The sequence below is a fragment of the Acipenser ruthenus genome, chromosome 16 (genome assembly GCF_902713425.1).
Source record: "Acipenser ruthenus chromosome 16, fAciRut3.2 maternal haplotype, whole genome shotgun sequence".
Lineage (NCBI taxonomy): Eukaryota > Metazoa > Chordata > Actinopteri > Acipenseriformes > Acipenseridae > Acipenser > Acipenser ruthenus.
Window position 1 is genome coordinate 9,660,882 of NC_081204.1, and position 26,705 is coordinate 9,687,586.

General features: G+C 37.2%; 2 protein-coding genes across 4 annotated transcripts; one reads left to right on the forward strand and one right to left on the reverse strand.

Moving 5' to 3' along the window:
- Positions 1-1,188: 1,188 nt before the first annotated feature.
- LOC117412337 (nicolin-1-like) lies at positions 1,189-26,449 on the reverse strand. Of its 3 annotated transcripts, XM_058988747.1 has the most exons (9): positions 26,238-26,449; positions 24,000-24,137; positions 22,362-22,544; positions 21,145-21,258; positions 19,197-19,268; positions 17,479-17,643; positions 8,736-17,163; positions 8,082-8,185; positions 1,189-1,575 (listed from the first exon to the last, which is right to left on the reverse strand). In XM_058988747.1, exons 2-7 carry the CDS (start codon positions 24,123-24,125, stop codon positions 17,122-17,124), a joined length of 702 nt encoding a protein of 233 aa, XP_058844730.1. In that variant the 5' UTR covers positions 24,126-24,137; positions 26,238-26,449; the 3' UTR covers positions 1,189-1,575; positions 8,082-8,185; positions 8,736-17,121. The 3 variants fall into 3 exon arrangements, with proteins under 3 accessions (XP_058844730.1, XP_033876523.1, XP_058844729.1); XM_034020632.3 differs by lacking the exon at positions 1,189-1,575 and having other exon boundaries at positions 4,322-8,185; positions 17,539-17,643; XM_058988746.1 differs by lacking the exon at positions 1,189-1,575 and having other exon boundaries at positions 4,322-8,185.
- On the forward strand, positions 4,401-16,163 carry LOC117412336 (guanine nucleotide-binding protein G(t) subunit alpha). The gene is made up of 9 exons (XM_034020631.3): positions 4,401-4,532; positions 11,222-11,264; positions 11,893-12,034; positions 12,521-12,678; positions 13,075-13,203; positions 13,563-13,692; positions 13,912-14,065; positions 14,494-14,718; positions 15,163-16,163. Exons 1-8 carry the CDS (start codon positions 4,427-4,429, stop codon positions 14,682-14,684), a joined length of 1,053 nt encoding a protein of 350 aa, XP_033876522.1. The 5' UTR covers positions 4,401-4,426; the 3' UTR covers positions 14,685-14,718; positions 15,163-16,163.
- Positions 26,450-26,705: the final 256 nt, after the last annotated feature.

Sequence of the window (26,705 nt, forward strand, 5' to 3'; positions counted from 1 at the left end):
TAAAGCAATGCCTCTTACTGGGATTTGTTACTGAACTGTATGTTATATTGTTTGACTAAGTGCACATATAAGGAAAACAAAATATTCAAGTTTGAATTAACCCTTATATTGACAGTATTTTTAGATCAATCAATCATCTCATTCATTCTTTTCCTTATGTTCTTATACAATAATTCACCAATTCCTGTTTGTTGAAAAAAAAAATTTGAATCTACTTGGAATCATATATTACTTTGGTAAATTAACAGCTCTATCAAAATAAACCATTGGGATGAACTGCACAAAAAAAACTGCAAAAATAATGAATTATGAATGCAAAAAGAAACAGGATATTGTATTTGGTGCAGGAAATCCACTACCTTTCTGCACAGCAGTCAAGGTGCTTAAGCTAGTCCCTTCTCTATCCAAAGCAATATCGCTAACTGTGGAGAATTTGACCCAGCGCAGGCTCAGTTCCTTTCCTGGTGACTCAAGCTCCTATCTAGGGCAGGGTCTGCCTAAATCTCTTTCCATCCACAGATTAAGGTCAATTAGACCTGGCAGGTGAGATATTAAAGCTCCATTTTAAGCACATCAGGAGATTGAGAGCAAGCTTTGCAACATTCCCTTAAATCTAAAAGGATAAGATGAGGGGAGAAACAGAGACAAAGGACTGCATTCATAAAAGTTAGAGAGGGTTTTAACAATGTGCTAGATTTCCAACAACTTTCTCTTGCTCTCTCTCTTCTTTTGCAACTGCGTAGGACTCATTTTTGATAGCTTGTTTAAACTCCAGTGTTTCACAGTCATGTTCCATTGGACACGCTTTCAATTATTCTGTAGTTTACCCTGTGCACTGTATCAGAAAAGAAAACTTGACAGTCTTTGTGTATTCCTCCCCACAGTGTGTTTCTGGTATATTAATATTAAACACCTCCAGGGATTTCCCCTGGTTTTATAATGTTACAACCTTATGATGAAATGTGTAGACATGTATGATACTCCTGTAAGCAAGTTGTTATAAGAGTTGATAAAATAATTGTATGAGTCCCATAAAAAAATTAGTAACACACAGCAGGTTACATGTCTACTACACAAAACAGAGGCAGAGAGAGTTTGCAACAGAACATAATAAAATGACTTCTTGAAACGCTTGGTGCTTCAGTATTAAATCAGCATGAATAAACTAATCATTCTTGCGCAATCTCATTCAATAATTACCGTTTATTTAAATACCTTCACATTCCAAAATTATAATCCTACTTGTACTTTACTAAAATACTCTTGGATATAGCATAAAAAGGAAGTTCATGGCCTTGGTATGTTTATGCGATCGAATGAAGAAGAGAATAACTTTTCCTGTTCAAGTTTCATACAGTAATTTTTCATTGAGCATATGTCAGCAAAATCATTCATGTGGAAGCCATCACTGAAGAGGAGGCGTGGGAAAGAGAGTGTTCTGGAGTGCACAGCCAGCCAGGGTTGTGAAGGAAGCTGTACAGCCACATATTAAATATCTTTATACATTAGAAGAGAGGCCCACAGGGTTGCAGTGAGTGTACCATAGTCCAGGTCAGTTGATGATGGCGTCCTGTGCTTTAAGAGAAAAAGAACACTCCCTAAAACATCATACTATAAACAATCTTGTCTATCTTAAATTAAATTACTTAAGTACATTATTTAGTTGGGGGTATTTTTTGTATAAAATTGAATTCAAACAAAAGGATAAAACAGTTATTTTTTTTAAAATTGCGTACCTTTGTTTTATAGTTTTGTTTCTGTTAACTGCCATTGTAAAAGCTCTTTGTTAAATGAAAGGTGTCTTACAAATGTAATTTGGAGTGCTCATATACATTCTAGTTGAAAACTGGGCTTGTTTAACCCACAATTAAAGTAATTGTTTCCACCTGCACTGGACCCATATTTCATTAAAAAAAAAGTGCTCAAAAGGGGAAATTATGTGCATAATTGATAGGCCAGAAGTTTAATATCTTTGACGCAAAGCCCCAGCCATGTTTTCTTTTCCAGAGTGTTCACTCAACTGACACAGAGAATTATCTATAACACACTCACATGGCAGCTTGTACTGTGCTGATCATATCCTCTTCTGGTGCTCTGCCTTAAGCGTGTACAGTTCAGCAGCAACATGTATGACATATTCCCCACATGCATGATGCACTTGTATTTTAAACAAAGCTCAAGGTTGTTTTAGCCAATCAGACCACAGATAATACATTCATTTATTACACAAGGGCACAAACCATGTAAATATACCCTCAACTATGCAGTACACTGCTGTGTGATATAGCCATGCAGCTGAACTACAGCCCCAAATGAATCTTGCATCACAACTGAACTACACTCAATGGTTCAATTCAAACACAGCACATACAAGTTGCATTGCTCAAGTTCCATATCGGCTGCCTTCAGCTTCAGTAAGCTAACTGTACCTGTGCTGGACCAACCTCCATTGAATTCACAACATCTGCACAGATAGAAGGTATTGCAAACTTTAACAACAAAAACACAGCACAGATGAAATAATTGAGCAGCATTAACCTTGTCAATGATTGCATATTAAATATTCCCTTTCAAGATAGGTGCATGTTTAAAATTGTGAAACATCTGATATTCTTACAAACAATGAATGACCTTGAACAGTCAACGAAGCCCTTCCCTACCTTCTGTCACTGTACAGTGTAATATTTTCATCTTTTCATTTGATGTTCTTGTACCTTGTTTCCAGAAAAACTGTAATCGATTGAAATTCCAAGTGTGTGAATTCAAGAATCAAATAAATGGGTTCTAAAACACACAACAAAAGTCACATCATTTCTTATTATTCTACTCTTTTATAAACTTTCTAGTATGTCCGTACTTCTATAACAAAAGCAAAAAGTTTAAACAAATGACTGTATCCACATTTGCCAGGACATTGGTTGCATATTATTTTTCAGACAGTATGCACTTAGGATTCTCTGCAGCTCACAAGACATATTCCTAAACATTGGACTTGATTCACTCCAAATCCCTCCACTTTAATGAATAGAACAGATACACGATTCATTAACCATCTACACACAAATGATAGTGGGAATGATACAGCATTCTACAAACATTCTATACGTTGGTCATGAATCATTTGATTTTCTGTTTGTGTTGGGGACAACTATTAACTTCTTTGCATTGCTACAGTATATTTGAAAGAAGTAACATTTAATACTATATACAGCTATGGCCAAAAGTTTTGCATCACCTAGAAATTTAGGATTGAGACAAAAAAAAACAAAAAAACACATGAATATAATTTAGATATTTTATTAAACATAATGTAATCAAAGAAACTACAAAATGATATCACACAAGTCTACTGGAAGCCATAATAGTAGTACAGTATTTCATGATGGAGTATTTCATGTTAGATTTTGTCACATTTTTCCATGTTTGGCAGTTTTTCTTTAAGTATATGTCAAACTACAAAGCGATATGTAATTCAATATATTAACGTAACATTATTCAGCCGGTTTCATTTGACTTTATGAAGCAAAATTAGTAATTTTTTTAGGGTGATGCAAAATTTTTGGCCATAGCTGTATAATTTAACCACAATGTGTCCATGCGTACATCATTGTGCATAGAATTTAGACTAGATTTTTTTCCAAACCAACTGTTTGTGGGACAAAAAGGTTAAATTGAGGGCAACTTAGATGATTTATGGGAAAATGCACAGATAGACCAAAACACTATTTCATTAATGACAAAATAAAACCTTTGAGATTTGCAAAGGATTATAGTGCTCAGGTGTTTCAGTAGCAGTGGTTAAAATGCTGGGCTGCAAGGAAAGTTGTCGGAAAGTTGTCGGTTTGAATACCTTAGGGCCAATACCTTTAACCAATCTTTTAACCCAAGTCTCTCTTCGAGTTCTCATCCAACGAAAATATCTTGTGGTAATATCCCACCCATCATCTGACCCCCCACCAGCCCGGAACTACAGAGCAGATGGACCAATAAAAGCCTTTAATTTGTGCGTGGAGTATTTTAGCTGAATTAGCAGGACTGTATTCTGCACCTTCAGCTGAGCACAGCAAAGTCTGCCTAAATCTCTGTTTAACGCACCTGTCCCCCTCCATCCCTTGATGCCCTGTCCTTGTTCTCCATTGGCTGGCGAGGGTCAGGTGACTCCATGGGCACCTGAAATCCTACTAAGAAGTAAAGAAGCTGGCATTTGCAGGTAGGCGAGTAGCAGTCAATGTCCTTGTAGCCCAGCTGAGGCCAGTGAAGCCCTCAGACGTGCAAGCAAGTGACATCCAGGACTCCTCCAAGCTTATTTTTTTTGTTGTTGTTGTTTTGTTTTTTTTTGTTTTTTTTAAAAACAGCCCTTTCAGCTGCAGCCTTAACAGTTTAAGATTTTTGTTTTTTGGGGGGAAATAAACCATATTTTGCCAGTATGGGAGCTGGGGCTAGCAGCGAGGAGAAGCATTCCAGAGAGCTGGAGAAAAAGCTTAAAGCAGATGCTGATGCAGATGCCAGGACCGTCAAGCTGTTGCTGCTTGGTAAATACTGCCTTTTATTGATACGGGGTCTGTTTATACGTTTAAGGGTTTCCATCTCCTTCCTTATCTTCTAAAGGACTGCATGGAGTTTTATTTTTTTCTATGGGCTAAAGCAACAATTGATGCCCATCTCATTCTCCACTACTTTAGAAACAGGACTAGTCTCTTAGCTTTTATTGATAGTCGATCTTCACCTGAAGAGCTGTGAAATTCAATGGCTAATCCTGCTTTGATATTTTTGTAGGAGTTTGTGACGGGGGTGATCGGTCAGTACGTTATCGCCGGAGCCAAATGCTGCAGGAACATCAACCCTTCCAGGAGCATCTACACATAAACCTAATCTTAATTATTATTATTTGTTGTTTTTACCCCAAAGCGTTTAATTTAACCTTACCCTTAAAGTTACCAGATTGTAAAATAGCTATTCATTGCCTTAGTGGTACGATAAAAAAAATGATTCGCTAGAGAAAAGATGCTATTGGAAATGTGGATGTTCTCGGAGCATTTAGTACCGGACAAAACGACAACCTGCAAGTATGGTCCCCTATCTCAGTACCATGCTGAGCTGTGGTTTGATTAGAGACGAATTGCCCTATATACAATGAAAGTTCTGTACTAGGAGAGTAAAGCCAATTAAAATCAATAAAAAACAGTATAGTTTATAAGAGGAATGCTGGGGCACGTTATTTAGGTCAGTTGGCTTATTTTGTATCAATCCTGAGATTGAATGAATGTTTTAGCACTCAGTTGATTTAATCTCCAGTAGGAGATTAGTGGGACATATTACTTACTACAACATAACTATAGAATGTTTTAATCTTGTTTATTACTAGAGTATTTATCTTGCTGGTAGCCTCATGCTAGCTAGTTTTATGCAGTGTGACTTTGGTTTGCAAGGCAGTTTTTTTTCATGTATGTTTTTGCTGTGTAATGTAGCTAATATAAATAAAAGTTACTGTCTCGCTTTCAACCTTCACATAGTTATCAGCTCTGCTCGACTTGTTTATAAATGAGGCCGCAACTTGTTTGGTATCTGTAAAACACTTACCTTATCCAGAACGTCTAAACACTATATTTTTAAATCTGAATAAGACAAGATCAATCTTGCTTTAACTCATGCCATGATGGTTTTTCTACTGCTGACTGCAGGAGACTGGGATTTAGACGGGGTGATTGGATCAGGGGGAGTTTTAAAAGGATTTAGAGCCAGTGAAAGGCAAAGCAAACAGGGCTTATAAGAGACACATTAACAGAATACAGACAGGGTGGATAATAGCATTGTGTCAGAGTAAAAACAGAGAACCTTAGAACAAGGCTCAAAGTTTTTTTAATAGCGGCAAGATGTTTTTTTTTAAAGCACAGGCAAGCATGCAGCAGTAGCTTGGTACTGTGTTTAGATTTATACTGAAAGCTGATCAACAGAGATGTATTTTATATACACATCCCTACTATATATGCTACCATGCAAGAACATACAATACAATATGAATAAACAGCTTACTGTAAGAGACGGTGGAAACATTTGAAAAGTTACACCTAACCCAACCCCTCCCCCCAAAAATAAGATGCTGAAACCATAATTATTTTAAAAAATACCCCCTCTCTCTCTCTAGGGGAGTACAACAGAAACTTCCAATTTTTTTAAAGCTAAGACGGGAAGGCAAGATATGTGGCTACTGAAGTTTTATAAGCATATAAACTATGAGACTTCACATAAGATTAAAATAATAAACTGAAACAATTATATGGTTTCCACATAAACGTCCCCTTTATTTAAGCACTCTAACTGGTACATTCAAATCGATTTTACTGTACTTTGCACACAGTGGCACCGTAGTGAAATGCTATTATTGCAGCCACATGCTTGAGGGAATCAGAATTAGATACTGTACAGTCATAACACCCCACATTTGCACTGCACAGATTATCTCCACGTGTACACTTTAACCATCGAGTGCAGTAGTTTAAAACAGCGACATACTTCCCCAAGTCAATGCAGTGAAAGAAAATGAACAAGATACTACAATTTGTGGCCCTGTCCTTAAGAAAAATATTGCTATAATCAAACATTAATTTTGTGTGAGAGAAAAAGAAAAAAGAGAGATGTTTTTTATGGCTCTCCAGAGACTTAATATTTATGTACATTCCTCCATTAATCTCTTACAGGTTTTTATAAGCACTTAGTAAATAATTATAGTAAGAGTAAATCAATGGATTCAGGAGACAAACGTTGTGCTTCTCCTATTATCACCTGCAATAGTGCTTTGGTTGCCATGGTTACCTCGCTGGGGTACCCAATCCCAGTTGCCGTTGCATCTCCTCTGTTTTGATTTGAATGTCTCTGAACCAGTGAGAAACCACCCATTGTGACTGAATAAGGTCCAGGAATGACCTGATATAACCAGCCTGGTGTGGCTGCCAGCTTTGACAGCATTCCAACAAATACCTTACAATCATGCCAAGCAGGAAAAAACATATTTGAACACCACGAAGAAAATGGGAATAGTATTAAAATGTTTTCCTCTATATCCACAGATTGTTGTTAGCATTTTACACAATGTGGTAACATACTGAGCCTATGTTTACTACAGACATTCCTGTTTGACTATTAATATAAAAATCACACAGTAAGTATCAGATTTCTATATGTATGAGTAGCTACTAGCATCAAAGGAGGAGTGATGTCGTTTACACTCCAAAATAAATACATAAAAACACAAAAAACCTAACCATTGAATCAGTGCCAAACAATCCTTCCCCCTGCACATTGACTTTTTGACTGATGACGTGTATAGTTTTAAAACCCAGTTCTGTCTGCAACACTATACTATTTATTTCAACAATCTTACCCTGGGGTACTCCCCAAGGTAAAATCAAAACAATCCCTATCCAGATAACAGGACTTGTGTAATAGTTGCTACAAAACAAAATCATCAGGTAGTCAGTTGGTGTAATACACGCAACTTTCAGGAGTCAAAACCTGACTTAGACAACTGACCGGCTGTATTTACTTATAGCTATAAAATGCAATTGTCCACTAGGAACTGGACTAACACTCAGCAAAACCCACTTAATATGGGCCTTTACTTTGAATATCTGGCTCAAGCCTACAGTCAAACAGAGGCTAACTAGTAGAGGATGTCTAATACCATTGACCAATCCACTGAACCACCAATCCCCTACAAACACCACAACAATCAGTTGCTGGTATTAGGACAGCCCAGATGCGTCATGCTATAGATGCAGGAATTATTATAGGCACACAGTTATTTTAATGGCACTATTTGTATCCCCAGTAATCCCCAAGATAAAAATGTTACAATGTAATAGTAAGGGGCATTAGCTTTTACTACTACCTAAACCAAAACAATTAGTTACGTGTTGTTGTAGCTAATACTCACTTAATTGGGTGGGCAAATAGCTTAGTGCGTAACAGAAATGCTTTTGGCTTAGAAGGCTGCGGATTAAATTCTGTTTGTGGTTGATTAATAATATTTATTTTGTTATTTATTTTCTAAAGACATGGCCTTTGAAACTGGGGGCACATACTTGAAACTTTGAAACTGGGGGCCTTCCATGATCCAATTCTGGGTCTCTTAGTTTGAGTATGTGAGAGAAACTGGACCCCTTGCTCTGGAATACTAGGTTTAAATCTGCAAACAATTAAATAAAAAATGATTTATATTATATATATATATATATAACACACACACACACACACGCACATGCACACGCGATAACGTTATTACAATGGCACGACACATTCTTGAAATAGAATAGTTAAAAAATTACTAACTAAGATTCAATCAGGAACCTCATTCATTTCAGTGATTCATTGTTACCCCCAGTGTACAGCCCATTTAAGCCTGCTTTTGAAAGTGCTCAACAGTAATATCATGGGAAATTATAACAAGGCCAAATCAGGACATGCAGGTGAAAAGCCAACACTAATTTAGTGACTCATTGTATCCACTGCAGTTTAATACTGTGTGAGCCACAAATATGCTGAAGAGATCGCAATGATGTTATCTGATCCGAGTCCTAATTTAAATGGATTAGGACATCAATAGTCAGTTAGCCTTGGGCTTTCCAGAGTCTCTGTACTTTTGTCATACTTGATTCATTGATGTTTTCATTTCTTTTGATCACAAACATATCAAAATGCAACAAGTAAGAAAATGTAAATAAAAACCCCAAAAATACCTGCATCGTAGAGGGCATCCAGAAAGTCCTGTGACCCCCATGTTTTTTTCTACAGTGCACTGATATACAAACAACTGAAACGTGTGGAAGAAGGATGACAATTGTCTTCAGTGCAAGTATTTAACTATTTAGACAATGAGCGCCATCATTTTCATGCCAGATAATAATGTTCGCTGTGACATCTTCCATAACATGGAGTGACGAGCTGAAATGCATCTGTGACAGCTTGTTTCAGCCTGACTCGTCTGCAAATGAAAATAAAAATTAATTGTGGGGAAAAAATCTTGGGGATAACAGGACTTTGTGGACACCCTGTACATGACTTTTCAGTGCTGTTGGTAGACGATGTGCTTCAACAGAGTTGGAGTGTGGACTCCAATAAAAAAAAATTAAAATAAAATCACTTTGTCTGAAACAGAAAAAATAAAACAAAATTACCTTTGACCTTTTAATGTAAACAAATGGTATTTTACTGTAAATGCATGGCTTTCATGTTCTAAGAACAGTTTGTGATATTGAAGGATAAGAAAATGTTAACAATGTTAATAAACTGAACTGTACAAGTCACGCATTCCAATTAGCCAACCCAAAACTTCTAATAGTCGTAGGTGTTAGTGATGCCTTCAACATTCTATTTTCACTTACCTTCGTTGGCTTTGATAACCTATATTCCAGGTTAGTAAGGATTCCCCAACAACTGGAACCTCACAAAAAAAGCTAACTAAATGTGATCTGAGGAAACAGAATGCATAACCAATAATTTAGTCAAGCCCTTATAAAAATGTACTACAGTAGACCATAGTAGAAGCATAGCACAGTGTAGGAAAGCATGACAGCACATATTTAAGGATGATACATGATAATCACAAAAGCGTATAGAGCCATAAATGCTTTGGGAAACTATTGTGAAGTATGCAACTGGGCAAATGATTTTTTTGTATTATTGTGTTATGGCTTTAATAGAACATAATTTTGTTTCTTAGAGAAGGACAGAACAGCAGTTAGACCCTGTAATGTCTAAAGGCCTAAATATGGGTGATGTTGATGTGTGCGTGTGTGTGTGCACGTGCGTGTTGATGCGCAGAGACTAAAATATCAAGCGGTGCAGATAGGGAATGCCCTCATTACAGAGGGTGCCGTTGAGGCTGGGATCAGGAACACAGAACCCATTGTGCCGGTCTGGTTCGTCCCACGACTGAAATTCTGTTCCCAGTTTATCTGATATTCATTTGGAGACGACTGGAGACAGAGTGGGTGTTTTCTTTTTCATTGCAATCAACAAAATATTCAAGAAAAAGAAAAGGCAATGATTTTCATTGAGAGATTTGCAGCCAGATGTGGTAATGTCTCCCTGTGCCCACCCTCCACTCTGTACTTGTTAGAGTCCGGATGTTGTAAATTGTGAAAGCGTATTTCACCAAATCACCCCTATCAAAATGTGCATGCGCCAGCTACTACTTGCAGCAGAAGGAGGTTATAAACAACTTATTGGGGATGCAAAACATATGATTTTTAAGAAAACATTGCATGGGCAACATAACATTGACTACAACCTTCCCACAAGTGACATTTCTCTCATCTTCTTATCTGATGAAAATTCTGCAAATTAGAAAGAAAAGGAGACCACAAACTGCTTCAAAAATAAGAGGCGGGCGCTCCCCACAATAAATGGATCCTGTACAAAGGACTTTGTGCAGGGTCAGGGAATGTGCCGTGTTGTAATGTACCACACTGGCATCAAACAAAATCAGCCCATTGTTCAAATCCCGACAGAGGTAGACTGTGAGAAGAAAGTAATTAGGGATTGGCTCAGCATCACTCATGCCAAGCTGCCTTATCTTGTTTCAGTAATCTAGTGATATAATGCGGTTGGGAAAAAAATAATGATCTTGCAGTTCAATTGTGATCGGCCTTCCAAATAAAAGTAGGATGTGTTCTGCAATGAATAAAAGTATTTATTTGTAATTGAATATATTTGTGTATAATACTATGTCATAAATAGGCACATTCATTTAAAATACACACACACTGTATATACATTTCTCATGCTAGAAGTAATCTACTTCCTCCTTCTACCCAGGTTAATATAAAGACATACTCACTATGACGACATACCCTCTAAATCAATCCTTTTCAGTCTGAAGGACTATCTCTCGTAGGACATTATCTTCCAAGGCAAGTTAAGGATAGACGGCTTGTCTTCCACTTCAGGCTTCTTCGATCTGGACTTGTCTGCATATACAAAATAAACAAACAAACCAAAAAGTAAGAAAAAAAAACTCAATTCAATTCAATGAAAAGACATTGTAAAGGATAAAAACATGCTGTAGTCCTGTAAAAAGCTAAAATGAAACAAACGGGTTCGCATCCCCATCTTGTGGTAGGTTAATGTATTACCAGTATTGCAGCATACAGCACCTGCTTAACATGTCTGCCGAGTGAACAGAACTATCACCTCATATTTGCTCTTTGCTTCCCCTCTGCAGGTGCTGGTGAATCTGGGAAAAGCACCATTGTCAAGCAGATGAAGTGAGTGTTGTTTTTTATTTTTTTTTACTTGTTTGCAACTGTTTGAAATGCATAAAATAGACAAGAATGAATGAACTTCAGCTGCACATTTGTAATGGAAGCTTATGCATACAGCAACATACAAACACAATGATTTACTGCATTGAATATTTATACCTGCAAACCCATATGCCAACTTACAAATTCAGTAACACTTTACAACAGGAGGCTGTTCACATGCTCATGTGTGGAATTTATCTACAGTAGATTGACCAGATGGCTCCAGTTTTTTTTTTTAAAAACCCACAATGCATTCTAGTTGTCAAGGTGAACCTCAACTTCCAGCCTGGCAATGCACTTCAAGTTCTGTTCTGCCCTTGCATCGAATAACAACTCAGGGTACATTTGTTAGGCAGCACCTGTCACACGCACCCACCTCCAACCAACACTACATATTGCTTAGGTCACCCTAACAATACAAGCAAAGAGTCATGGAAATTGATCAGGTTCCCCATTTGACCTACAATAGTGCAGAAACCATGACTTATCATTGACAGCAATTAACCTACATATTACTTTTCTGCATTAATACAACTGTATTCAATCTATTCTCAAATGATCATGCTAACTCCATCTTGTTCCCCAACAGAATTATCCATCAAGATGGTTATTCAAAGGAAGAATGCTTGGAGTTTATTGTCATTATCTACAGCAACACCTTGCAGTCTATGATGGCCATTGTGAAAGCCATGACTACCTTAAGCATTGGGTATGGAGACCCTGCCAGACAGGTACGGAGGCTGACACAAGGGGTAGAGCATTCCTTCCACCTCAAAAACGATCCTGCACAACATCTAGTCCAGCCTAGGATAAATCAACCAAGGTTATGAAGAGGTTGTTGAGCTGTGAAGCACTGGTGAGGCTGCACTTAGAACACAGCTATCCGTTTTGGTCTCTGCATTACAAAAAGGACATGGAAGCTTGGGAGAGATCCAGCAAACAACAACTAGACTAATTTCAGGGATAGAAGGTAGGAGTTTTGAAGATAGTTTAAGGAATCTTTTTAGTCTGGAACAAAGAAGGGTTTGAATAGAAATGATCAAAGTTAGGCCACTCTTTCAAGGGCAGCACATAGTTTAGTTTAAAACTACTTTTATATGAAAACAAAAAGAATATATTTGCAGGGAGAAATCATTTCAGGACAATTCATTTTCTTTAAATGCGGTTTAATCCACTGCATTTCCATGTTTTCATTGTGTCTGCCTGTGTCTCTGCAGGACGATGCTCGTAAGCTGCTGCACTTGGCAGATACCATCGATGAAGGAACCATGCCTAAGGAGATGTCTGACATAATCTCCCGTCTATGGAAGGACTCAGGCATCCAGGCCTGTTTCGAAAGAGCTTCTGAATACCAGCTCAATGACTCTGCTGGATAGTATGTACCCCCTGCCTGCCAAAACAAAAGTTATCACTGTATTTAAAAAATAATAATAATAATAATAATAATGACCACTATGAATAGCATAAACATACTGTAAATAATGATTAATTTGCTTATTTAAAAAAAAAAAAGTGTAACTTACATTAACAAGTATAAATTAAATCCAAATTTAAAAAATGCATAACTTAACCTCGGCAGCATCAGTGAAGTCAAAGTGTGAATACATTACAGATAAAGGTACCATACACATACGTACCATCCCAAAGAGTTAGAAGCAGGGGTTGGACAAAACAATATATATTTGGTTAGATCAGCCTATACGAACTTTCCCTAAACACATATTTGAAGTAGATGCTGTCTTATAGTATTGTCTCCCTCTTTCTCTTTGAGTTACCTGAATGAAATGGACAGGCTGGTGGCCCCGGGCTACCTCCCCACTGAGCAGGACGTCCTGAGATCAAGAGTAAAGACCACTGGTATCATCGAGACCCAATTCGGTCTGAAAGACCTAAACTTCAGGTTAGAGTCCTATTCCAGTGTATATAGTAAAAACATTTACCTGGGGAAAACACACATATGCAACATATAATACAGAAATAGAAACTGGTAGCAAAGATTACAATAGATTGCATTGCATCTAAAACTTTGACAATTACTCAAAACAAAATCTACTTTCCTTTCTGTTACTGAAACACGGGCAACTACATAATGTAACACAGGGAAATGCACGCAAGACCACACAATTATATATATATATATAATAAAATGATATTAGTACAGCAATCCAGTCTTTGGACAGTTCTATTCAATGACAAGAGTTTCAGTTTTCTAGGATACACCAAGTGGTCTTGTGTCTTCACTATGCTCCTCTCCTGCAGGATGTTTGATGTGGGTGGTCAGCGTTCCGAAAGAAAGAAGTGGATCCATTGCTTTGAGGGGGTCACCTGTATCATTTTCATTGCTGCCCTCAGCGCTTACGACATGGTGCTGGTGGAGGATGATGAAGTGGTGAGGATGAGGAGAATTCAGTAGTGATAGTCCGCCATCATAATGATTCATCTGAATTGTTGTCCTTTACTCCTTTACTTAATGAACTTTAATCAACGTCCATTAAGTTACATGACCTGGTCTTGTGTGTTGCTCTGACAAAAAAAATATTATTTACAACAACATGCCTCATAGGTTAACTCCACGTGTACTGTAAAGTGTCCCTCTCTTACCCACTAGAACCGCATGCACGAGAGTCTTCACCTGTTCAACAGTATTTGCAACCACCGTTACTTCGCTACCACCTCCATCGTACTCTTCCTCAACAAGAAAGATGTCTTCACAGAAAAGATCAAGAAGGCTCATCTCAGCATGTGCTTCCCTGATTATGATGGTTAGTAAATTAATCTTTAAAGAAACATCAAGTCACAGTTCACTTTCTGTAGAATAGAAATCTATTGATACAAGAATGGGTTATGGAATTGGGAAGGTGTTGCTTAGAGGCAAGAGCAGAGGGCCTGGAATGCACTGCAGCCTGAAGCTTAGAGCTAAAGCATTAGGTGGCAGGGTGCCTTAATGGTTAGGGTTGGGGGGGTCTGGGAAGCAGTGTTGCCTAGTGGTCAGAACTGAGGGACTGGAAAGCAATGTGGCCAAGCGTTAGAGCTGGAGGACTAGGTGGCAGTGGGGTATAGTGGTTAGAGCAAGATAACTGAAAGGCAGTATAGTTTAGTGATTCGAGTTGAAAGACAGTGAGGTGGTGCGGCCTTCAGGTTAGAGCAAAAGGTCTAGCCACCTTCTCTAAACTCTACTTTTCTTTGCTAGGCCCAAACACCTATGAAGATGCTGGTAATTACATCAAGTTGCAGTTCCTGGAGCTTAACCTGCGACGAGACATCAAAGAAGTCTATTCCCACATGACCTGCGCCACAGACACGGAGAACGTCAAGTTTGTGTTTGACGCCGTCACCGACATTATCATCAAAGAAAACCTGAAAGACTGTGGTCTCTTCTAAAGCTCTGAGCCAGCCAAGAACCACAACGTGAATGGTAAAAATGCTACTGTAACTCACCCTGCTTTAATAATAATGAAAACCCATTGCTATTAATTCCAAAGCTGTTACGGTAATATTCATAATAGTTCATTTTTAACATACTAATACATCTATAATTATGAGTGTTATAACATTACAGGTATGTTATAACATTAAGGGCATAAAACAAAACAGTTATACCTACTGGTAATTGTGACTCTTATTCACACACTGCTGAGGCCAAATGCTCCAGGAACATTGATATTTCCAGAAGCATCTACAATATTCTGTACATAAACCTTAATTATATTATTTTCTTCTGTATAACAATTCCTATTCAAAGCATGGATGTTCCAGGAGGATTTATTACCGGATGAGTCAACAAACGGCCTTTAATTCCAATACGTTTTACTTCTAGTCTACCCACTGCTAATTAATATTTCAATTTCTATGTTCACAGGTATGCAACACCTCTTCCCCATCCACTGCATGAAATAAGTTCCAAGCAGCCTCAGGTTTTAAGAGAACCCAAAGCAGAAGGATCTACAGCTATAATGATGAATCTCAATCGGATACACAGGCACCTGGCTGAAAATGAAAATATATTTTAGTTTGGAATTCTGGCATTTACCACTGTATCGTCTCAGTATATACTCCTTGTAAACTCTTGTAGATGACAGATGCACTGTACAGTATGTGGGGTGTGACAGCACAGGTGCAGCATTAAAAAGATACATTTCTCATTAGTCTGACTAATGAATTTACACCGCAGAGAAAGCTCCACAGAGCATTCAATAAGTTTAACAATGCAGCAGACGGCTACATTTAAATGTATATTGGTGGTAATTTAGTTTAAATGTGAAACTGGTAGCCATTTCATTTAAAACTGGTTTTAAAATGTTCAGCTCTACCTGTGCAAGCAGTTGTTTTAAACTAAAGAGATGATATAACAAAATATAAAATGTGTACAAATTATATTGCATGATATTATGGAGCAAATGTAGTTTTGAAAATATAAAGTGGAGCTGTATTAGAGGTAAATGAATACAATGTATATACTGTGCAGTTAAACTGGCTGAAAAACAGTTAAATGCATATAAGTTATATTACTGTACTTAAGGCGGGTTACAGCTTTACCAGTCAAAACTCATTCTACAGTTATGATGACAGTTTTAAATAGCTTGGAACTATGTATATTGAAATGGTGTAAATCTATTCATTAACACCAAATAAAAAGTCCCGCTACCTTTGATCATGTCTTTTGTGTTGACAGATTGAGACAAATATATTTTATTGAAGACATGCTTGTTTATTATTATTTTTGGTCCTGTTCACTTTCAGCGATTGCAGCCACATATGTTTTATTTCGTAAACCTGATATGATGGTAACCTGTACTTGGCACCAAATGAAATAAATCTGAATAAGAAAAAAAGTGAATAAAACATGTTTTGAAAACAGCACTCTTCTCTCCCATTATCTCACTGCTTAGCTTTCCTCCAGGTACCTTGTTATTATTCCTCAACCACTTTGACACTTTAGAAGATAACCTTGCCTTATTAGAAACGCTCATCGTAACCAATAAAAAGTCTTTTGCTAAAATAAACACTGCTTACTTTTTTTTCTTCTAATTAATTGATGATTTAGGTAGTACAATATTATACTTTTGAATACCATACTTCTTAAAAGAAAATATTTGTTCAAATGTGAGAGGTTTGTGTGTTTACAAAATGTGGAACAAAAGACAACTACCTTTCTTCATACATGCTTTTACAGATGTATTAGCTGTTAAATATATTTGATACTTCTAACATTTGCATTAGTCATTGTGCAGTTTTAGATGCCATGCAGCTATATGTAGGGACACACAGTAGCATAATAATGACTTCTGTTAAATTAATATATAATATCATTGCATTTTCTACACTCATTTCACATCTATTGTATATGGTGCTGCAAAGCAAATATGTATAGTACAATACATATTTGATAGATTGTGTAACAAAAGAGAAGACGGCAAATTAACCCAAATAATACCAGGGGTCACTGTAGTGATCTTTGACCAGAAGTGGACAAAATATAAGCAAGCGTATGGTCTAAATGCCCACTCAGGTTCACTGATCCTGCACACCAGTTCATCCAGTTTGAGTCACAACAGTAAAATTTCAGTGCCATTTCCTACAACATTGAATTACTTCTTTTCAGTCATTTGAAGAGGGACACAGGTAATGCAATACAACTGCCCATAAATAGTACATCTTTTAAATACTGTTATATATTTTAGTACATATTTTAAATATGTTATTTGTAGAATGAACACTAATTGAGCAAGATTCCTCATGATCAGGGGATTGGGTCTCGTTCACAGGATCCGTTCTACACATTGAAGATCGCACTCACATTCAGTTGGACAAGCCCGTGTTACGTGTAGGAGAGCAAGTTGATATCATAGCAGCCATCCACCTCAAAGAAAATAAAAAAAAGACTTAAGTCAGAAACAGCGTTTCCACTTTAACAATAAATGTCAGAATACATACTTTACAAGCCCATCTATGACAGAATTTTCTTAGGACAGCTTCCCTCGATAGCTTTCTTTTCTCAAAGAATATTATATAAATGTGTGCATTTATTAGGCTATTTGATATTATCCTAACCTTGGACAACAACATGTTTCATGTTACATGTGTACAGACAAAGAAATCCTCTTTCAACCAGTTCTTACACGATGACATAGCCAGGTTCAAGTGTACATAATCAGGTTCAAGTGGCATAACATACCAGTATCCACACCCTCATTATTTTAACAAAGAACAGCTTGGCCATCAGCCTGACACTCACATCAAATCGGCCAACGCGTGCGCTTGTCTGATTGGTCTGCATCACTTCTGTTAAGGCCCACATCTGCTGGATGCAGGACGAAACTTTCTCTGGGTCAGGAAGTCCCTAAAACCACAGCACAGAAAATATAAGATAAAACAACATGCTTAATTCCTCAGAATTATTGGAACTCTAGAATGTATAGGCTCCTTTTGGAATCTGACTGTCAAGCACATCATTAAATCAAGTTTGACTGACAAAAACACCAAGCAACACCTCTTAATGAAAATACACAATCTCCCTCCATTAAAGAACTATGTCTGCTACTCACAGGGAACAGGTGTGCAAATATACTATTCAGTGTTGTTACCGACTGCCAATATTTCCTGTATATGATTTTAATTTAACAACATGTTGACAGCAGTCCACAACAATGTGATCAAATGTGTATATATGTATTGTGATGCATTTGCAAACAGCAGAGGGCATTTCAGCATCATGTTTTCTTTATATCAATTTGCATGTCACTCCAATACATATACTGCCAGATGTTGTAAGAACTGTAATTACAAATCAAAGCGTTGAGGGAGGGCAGTGTTTGGAGGGGGGCAGGTTCCTTTAAAAATACATGCTTCCATTTGAGGCCAGAGTGGTGCTGTGTGGTCCAGTGGTTAAAGAAACGGGCTTGTAACCAGGAGGTCCCCGGTTCAAATCCCAGCTCAGCCACTGACTCATTGTGTGACCCTAAGCAAGTCACTTAACCTCCTTGTGCTCCGTCTTTCGGATGAGACGTTGTAAGTGACTGCAACTGATGCATAGTTCACACACCCTAGTCTCGTATCTTGTAAAGCGCTTTGTGATGGTGGTCCACTAGGAAAGGCGCTATATATATATATATTTTGTTTTATATATATATATTTTTTTAAACTTTAATAGGTCACCAGGATGGGATGATTGAAAGACAAAATGAAATACATGACATTTTATACCCACCAAGTTGCTCTTTTACAGATAAGGTCAAAATTGAAACTAATGAAGAAAAAATCTTGGAATAAATGTAAGACAAATGTAACCTAAAAGTAATGGTGTTCAAATATATTTAAGTTCCACTCTACAGCGTAACACCTATAGCTTAAGAACCATGTAACCAATGACTGAGTTTAGTTACCTGTTTGGTGACAAATAACTCCTGTAGTGAGAAGTGGAATCTGGTAACAGTATACAGTGCTTGGACAGATCTCCACCCTAAACCTACCTGTACAGTATAAACTACTGCTGCACAAACCAATAATCTGATTATTCGAACTGAGATCTCTGCAGAAATCATGTGCTCACAATCAGGTAAGGGACATTGGTGTTGAAAGGGCTAATTTACCATTCAAAGTGAAACAAGTGAAGAAGCAGCTGCATGGATTTGTGATGATTGCTGCTTTTCTGAGCACAGAACAGCAATCCACACAAATCCAAGCAGCTTTCTTCAGCTGTTTCACTTGAAATGGTAAATTAGCCCAATCAACCCCTATGAAGCCCAGCTGTGGAGAGCCCTGATCCAAATAATCACTTTGTACAGCTCAGATTTCAACATTTCTGTAAGTGTAAGAGTTTCAGTGCAACATCTGTATACAAACTGGTCACAAGGCACAATTTGTTTGGCACATCTTAAAATCTTAAATGCTTACAGCTTGTAGATTCATGGGCTGTTCCACAGGTGTTAAGTTGGAAAACCAAGATGAACTCTTCTTCTCTGAATTCTGGAGGAAAATACAATAAATCACACATATTATTTGCTGACTTAGGGTAAACAAAACACTGTCAAAACTAAAAAGTTGTGTGTTTCTTCTTCCAGGTTTCTGTGTTCTTAAATATATAAGTTCCTAAAACAATGTCATACACCTTTATATTTATATGCCATGTTATCACTGATGCTCCTTTTCCTTTGGTTCCTACTTGCATTTTATACCCTAATATGAAGATTTTTTTGTAAGACAACACTACAGAAAAAAAGTTGACGCTACTTGCACATACAGTACTCACTGTTGCATTTCAAACTCAGCGACAGCAAAGGTACCAGATTGCTCAAGTGTTGTATTATGTGCACATCCTGAATTAACAAAAAAACAAGTGAAGAACCAAAAAAAGATATAAAACGGGGAGAAGTTATTCTTAATAAAGCCATATAACAAATTTATTTTAAAAGCTATAGTTAGCACTGGTGTTGAATTGAATAGTGTGTCAAAATTCCCTTCTATGTTATTGAATAATTGTAAAATCTAATGGTGACCAAATTTTACCACCAAAATGAGTTTTTTTTTTTTGTTTTTTTTTTAATGATAATTGTGATGCATGTCAAAAGAAAAAAGCCAGAATACTTGAACTTTACACATTAGATGAGATCCTGTAGGCCTACAAGGAACTTTGATAAAAAATAAAAATAAACTAGAAAAGAGACGAGAACATGAATGGGGTATTTTTAATGAGAACATATCCGGTATCCCAAGTAAAGTCCAAATCCTTCTTTTATGTATTTTCTAATAGAAAAGAAGCACAATGAGAGCATACAGCGAGTCAGTGAGGCAAACATTTAAGATATTAACAGTTAATTCCCAATGGGAATGTCTGTGGTACTTCAGTAACAAAATATAAATAGATTACATTCATGAACAGACATCAAAAGAATTTCATAGAATATATGTGAGAATTAAACTGCTGCCAAATATCGCTATACTACATGCTTGACAGTGTAAGCTTAATAAATGACTTTCTTGTAGATTCTCCTCTACACCCCCCCCCCCCCCAAAGGTATCTATCTGGCTTTAAACATAATTTCTAAGCACTGGTGTCAGCCATATTACATAAAGGTTATTGGATGTGCTGTAGCAGGCCTGCGTGGTTAAAAAATACAACGGACCCAAACCATGGCACTAAGTCTACGGTGTGCTGTTGGCTATATTGCTTCATTTCTATTACTCTAATAATTTAACCAACACAGAACAGTATGAACCCCAAGATTGATTTCAATTGATGTCTGCATCTAACATCTGGAATTCTTTATTCAAATTGTTTTATGGGGGTGGGGAGAGGAATGTCAAGTTTTCTTCACAGAAGTTTTTCAAATGACAGTTTTCCCATTACTATAGAAAGTTGACAATATTATATGGACAAGGTATGACCGAAGCAGTTTCCAATCATAGGTTACAATTAGGCAGTTTATGCTGTTTGTTTGGTCTGTGCTGTATGGCATTTGGTAGGTCTGTGTACAAGTTATGACAAAATCCAAGGAAGGCATTATATGTTTTACAGTCCTCTTGGAAGGCAGACAACTGTTAGACACCCCCTGTCTGCTAAACCCTTTTTTATCTGGTCATCTACATGGCATTTTCGATACTAATGTGTACATACCTATTATACAGACTGCTATTGCATTCTAGTCCACTAAAGTGAATGAACCACCATGAAAAGCCATGTTTCCTAAACTTCATTTACAGGGTTTGCTGAGCTGTCTACTTTGTTTTCCTCCATTTTAATCTAGGATTCACTTGCAGATAGTTGATGACACTTTTCATACTATATGAACTTACCAACAGTACTGTATTTATTACTGTAATATACAACATCCAGATTACCAACCTCAGTGCCACACTCCGTAATTTTAATGTCTTCCAGGGTGAAGTTTAGCCACACTGAAGAAGGCTGTCTCAGAATTAGACGGACTGAAGTCACGTTATCTGGCTCCTTTAGCATCTAGTAGGCAAAGCACAATAGAGGACTGATATGCTACCTCATCACACTAGAAGAGTGCAGTACAAATAGAACACTGCCTACAGTTTCATGGGGAACACAAATTAAATACATAAAAAAAACCCAGTGACCTTGACACTGTGACTATGTCCTAAACCATGGCCCTAAAGTTACAAATGAATAAAACATGTTCACTCAGTATAATACAGTACTGTCAATCCACTTTACAAGGTTACCCTTAAATATCCATATATAGCAAATGCATAATACAACCATGCATGCTTTTATGGTGTATATCAATTCATCATCTAGGTCAAAATGAAATCAAAATAGATGAACGCATGGTATTCTTCAAACTAATCAGACCGTGAGGCTGCCTCTGATTTTCAAAACAGTTGAAGCTGCATAAAATATTTATCACACTTATTTCTAGTCCATGTTTTTGTCTGCCCATCAGGGTTTTATTCTCTCAGGAACTGACATCAAAAGACGGGGTGGAAAGTACAGACATTTTTTTTTTTTTACTTTATGGATGAGCTGGATCAGGCAGCTCTCTGCCACCTCATGGGCAGATGGAATGTTTGACATCCTGTCTTCAACACAACACAATGATTTGCAGGTACAGGAGACACCTCTTACCACTAAAAACATGTGCTGCACACAGATTGAATGCTTCTACACAGGCAAACAAACAGGATTGTGTGCATGTGTGAAATAAATGTAGCATTTTAAAACTACAGCATGCATTCATATTGCCAACTAAAGAAAATTTATTAATCTCTATTATCCAAACTAAAGATCGATGAAGGAGGTAAATGGAGAATAAAACAACTAAACTGAATCCAGAAACAGAGTACATCTTTCACAAAATGTCTGACAAAGCTTTGTTTTTATGCCTTTGAGAAACGGGACGTTTCAGAATGTTTTACAGGTAGCAGGGTAGATTCAATAAAAGATGCAAATGTGGCATTTAGACCTGTTCAGAACATTTTAATAAAAAGTGAACAAATATTATGAGGATCCCCTCCATTAGTTCCCACTGCCAGCAGTTCCCAAACTCCTTCACAATGTTGCTTATTGAAAGCTCTGCTGTGTCTTGGACATACCTGCTGTCTGTAGATGGAGAAGTAGTCCTGCGAGCCTTCCTCGGTGTGCGGGTTGGGCATGAGGCAGTGATTACGCAGGCAGGTAACCCACTGAGCTCCACTTTCTGGAGACTCTGGGTCCACTTTCTGAAGCCGCACATTTAAAAAGGCAGTGTAATAATTCTTGAAGGAGATCTCTTGCAACTAAGGAGAAAAACAAGCCTTTCTATGAACTCAAGTTTTATTAAAACATTTCTTAAAGCAAATGGAACAAGATAAAAACCTGTGCGGCAAAACAGGTTTGCCACCTGATTTAGGGTGTCTTAAAGTACACATGTAAAAATGCAGTGTTTATAACAGGGTATTCAGTTAAATTTCCCATTAGTGTCATTCTTTCAGTCTACAGTAATATTCACCTTGTATTCTTACCTTCTGGCCATTAAAAAAATTATTACTACCTTTAGAATGTTTTGATACACAATGAAATGTTTTGCCCCAGGCCAATCGTTTGATTTTCTGAATGAAAGCATATATATTTTTTTCTCTTTATTTTCTTATTTATGACTGATTTATTTAAGTCTAAAAGTACTGAAGTCAGTAGACTAATCCTAGGAGATCTACCATTCTATATCAAAACAAAACAAAGGCATTATCTTCACTTTCTAAAGGACAAAATACATATTTTAATTACACAGAATTTGCTGCCAACCAAGGTGTCCTAATGTATTTTTAATCTTACAAATCTGTTCAATAAATCTTAAAATCGGTGGTCCTGCTCTGTTTGTACTGCAAGTCTCTGGCGCAACAAAGTTAGCCACATCAGACCACAGGTTATATTTCAGGGAATCCAGAAAGATAAGGGAGCAGTGTGGAGTAGTGGTTAGGGCTCTGGACTCCTGACCAGAGGGTCAGGGGTTCAATCCCTGGTGGGGGGACACTGCTGTTGTACCCTTGAGCAAGGTACTTTACCTAGATTGCTCCAGTAAAAACCCAACTGTATAAAAGGGTAACTGTATGTATTAAAAAAATATAATGTAATTGTATGTAAAAATAATGTGATATCTTGTAACAATTGTAAGTCACCCTGGATAAGAAATAAATTTAAAATAAAATAAGCACTACCTTATCTGTATACTGAAGGATAATCATTAACATCATTGTTAAACTGCAGTCCAGCTAGGTAGCAGAGCACTTTCTAATTACACACTCAGATAATATAACTCCCCATCATTATATAAGTAAGCCTGACTCACTTATGAGCTTCAAAACTATATACGTATGTGACCTGACATTCACAAAAGATGTTGTACAAGTGAATTTCGATGTATTTTATGTTGATTGTCTATTATTTGTTTATTTAGCAGACGCCTTCATCCAAGGCGACTTAGAGACTAGGGTGTGTGAACTATGCATCAGCTGCCGAGTCACTTACAATTACGTCTCACCCGAAAGACGGAGCACAAGGAGGTTAAGTGACTTGCTCAGGGTCACACAATGAGTCAGTGGCTGAGGTGGGATTTGAACCGGGGACCTCCTGGTTACAAGCCCTTTTCTTTAACCACTGGACCACACAGCCTCCTGTCTATACTGTAGCTAGGCAGCCTTGGTCTCAATATACTCCTCCAGTGGCAAAATAACAGGATAGTTGATGCCACTTACATTCACACTCTGTGGGAAGGCAACATCAATTACAAAAACACCTGGCCTTGCTGTGTCTGTCTTTACATCCCCAATCTGCAGGGCCACGGGGGTCTTAACTGTGCAGGCTAGGACGTTATCACACATACTTAAAGGAATCTAGGAAACAATCAGAGTAATATTTTCAAAAGGGGTTATCAACGCATCTGCCCAGTAGATACTTTGGTTCAGGAAAATGTATTCAATTTGATGATTTTTTTATTCATGCAAAGGTGGAACCCCACTACTAACCCACTTAAAATATTCATGTGATAACTTTTGATGTCCTCTAATTTAAAATGAACACATACAGATTCATTCTTTCTTTACTTGTGATGCTGTCTTTTTTACGATTTTAAAACCTATGTACACTGAGCATCAAAAGAAACATATCACTTATATTTGAGCATCAAAAGAAACTAACTTATTTGGATAAAATTCACTAGATGTGATCGAAAAATGACAAACCCTGTTTTAGCGCAGGTGCAGTGACTTTTTATTGTGCTGATTAACAGTTGACACCATGAAGATGCTGTAATCATGGGCAGGTGTTGTGACTCTTGGTCTCCCAGTTCGTGGCCTGTCATTGTCAGTGTGTCTGGTTATACCGTCTCGCCAGGTTTGAATTTGCTGGCTGTGAGCACCCAAGACGGCGAGCCACAGCACGCTGTCCAGACTCCAACATGCCAATTGCACGAAGGCACTGCTCTCGACAGATGTGGCATATTGTTTTTTTTCCTGTGATTTTCTTTATTTCTTTTATTCAAGCTTGCAATTCAACACCTCAAATCATTCCATATCCAGTGTCCAATCAACTGTCTCACTAATTAGGTGATTAAGTGCATATGCTTCAGTCATAGTCACTCAAGCGTGTCATGGTCAAGGATGAATGATCAAGTGATTAAAAAGAAACCAAAAACATTATCCATCATTTATATACCAGTACCTTATTTATTTTATTTCCATTTTTAAATAAATGTGTTAATAGTGATAAGTTTATTTTGATGCTCGGCATTTTTGTGCAGCCTTATTATTTTACACACCCCTATCAGACAAAATCTTGTTAATTTTAATGGTGCAAATAGATACAGGTCGTAAGCCACCCTAGAATTTAGGAACCTGGTTTATTGCATGCAGTGCATTTAATAATTGAGTTAACAAAAAGAAAGAGAAAGAAAGAAAGAAAGAAAGAAAGAAAGAAAGAAAGAAAGAAAGAAAGAAAGAAAGAAAGAAAACCAAGAACAAGTAACAACTGAGACAATTATAGTTTGTTATGAATACATAATTATCACTGCCTTGTTAAACCTGATGCACATTTGGACCCCGAGTGCAAAGGACCTAAAAATCTGCTATGCAGACCACTGCTTTCTAGCTGTTATAACTGGAAGATGGGTATTAGAAATATATTTATGAGGGAACATGGCAAGGAAACACTGTTGAGCAATGCTGACTGCTCACTGACTGGTCAGTGTGTATAAAAAAAATTGTTCGTGTCATTAATTAGAATCAACCTATTTCAATAAGGGTTAGAAGATGACAAATAAACATTTTGATGGAATTATAAATGCAACATGTGTACCTCCACAGACCAGACAGTGACTAATAAGTTACAGCAAGATCAGATGCATGCACCTGCTCTGATACTCATCTTCCCATTAAAACACACAGAAAACAGCAATCTGCACAGCTAGACAGTGTTTCCTTGCCATCTTCCATCATAGAAATGTTTCTAATACCCATCTTCCCAGTAAAAACAGAATGTTCAGGTTCTTGTTTACAGACATCTTTCTACTTTAAACTTGTTAAAACCAGTATTCTGAATACTGAAAGCAGTGGTTTAAATGCATCTTTTCTATAAATAATAAATTTGCCCACACAGAATATTTTAAAAGCCATCTTCAATTTAAAAGGAAATTATTAACAGAAATTGGGTTGTTCCACTACTTTCTGGTGTACCGTATTTTTTATTTTTTTTATTTTTTTTATTTGCACTGCCATCTAGAGTTTGGCGGAGTCATTGCAGCCAGTCATCCCAACCGCCCTACGACCTTAAAAAGCTGTCACTAACTGCATTGAATTATTATTATTACGCATGAAACAAATGCACTTTAATATCATTCCACTCTGTAAAATATTATATCCAAAACCAGATCATTTTAAATTACAAGAATGAATAACCTCGGTGCACATTTATAATTGTGAACATGCATTGTTACTTACATTCCGTATGACCTCGTTTTATAATGTATATTTGCAGTTGAAATGAAAAGGCGTTTTATTTTTGTGGAATGCACTTACTAAATCAACGATGAAAAGTACACATACAGTAAAACGATATATATATTTTTTTAACTGAGAAAACAAACGCTGTTTTGAATGAAAAGCCTGCGAGAGCTTCCTCTTGTATTCAGCTTCCTGTCTGCAACCATGGCGACCTGGTGCTTTTTTTAAAGGCACAGGACACACATTTGAGCCACCTGTCTGCTATATGGCCTTTGTGCAAGCGCTGGATTTCTGCTTTCAAAACATCCCACATACAATTAATTAATGACCCAATCAACATTTAAGATGTCCCATTTAACACTGCACTACAGTGTAATGTTGAATACACACTTGCTGTGAATAGGTTACAGGCTTATGGTTAGGTCTGTAACCTAATCTGCAGTTTAGCTGTCGCATTATAACACT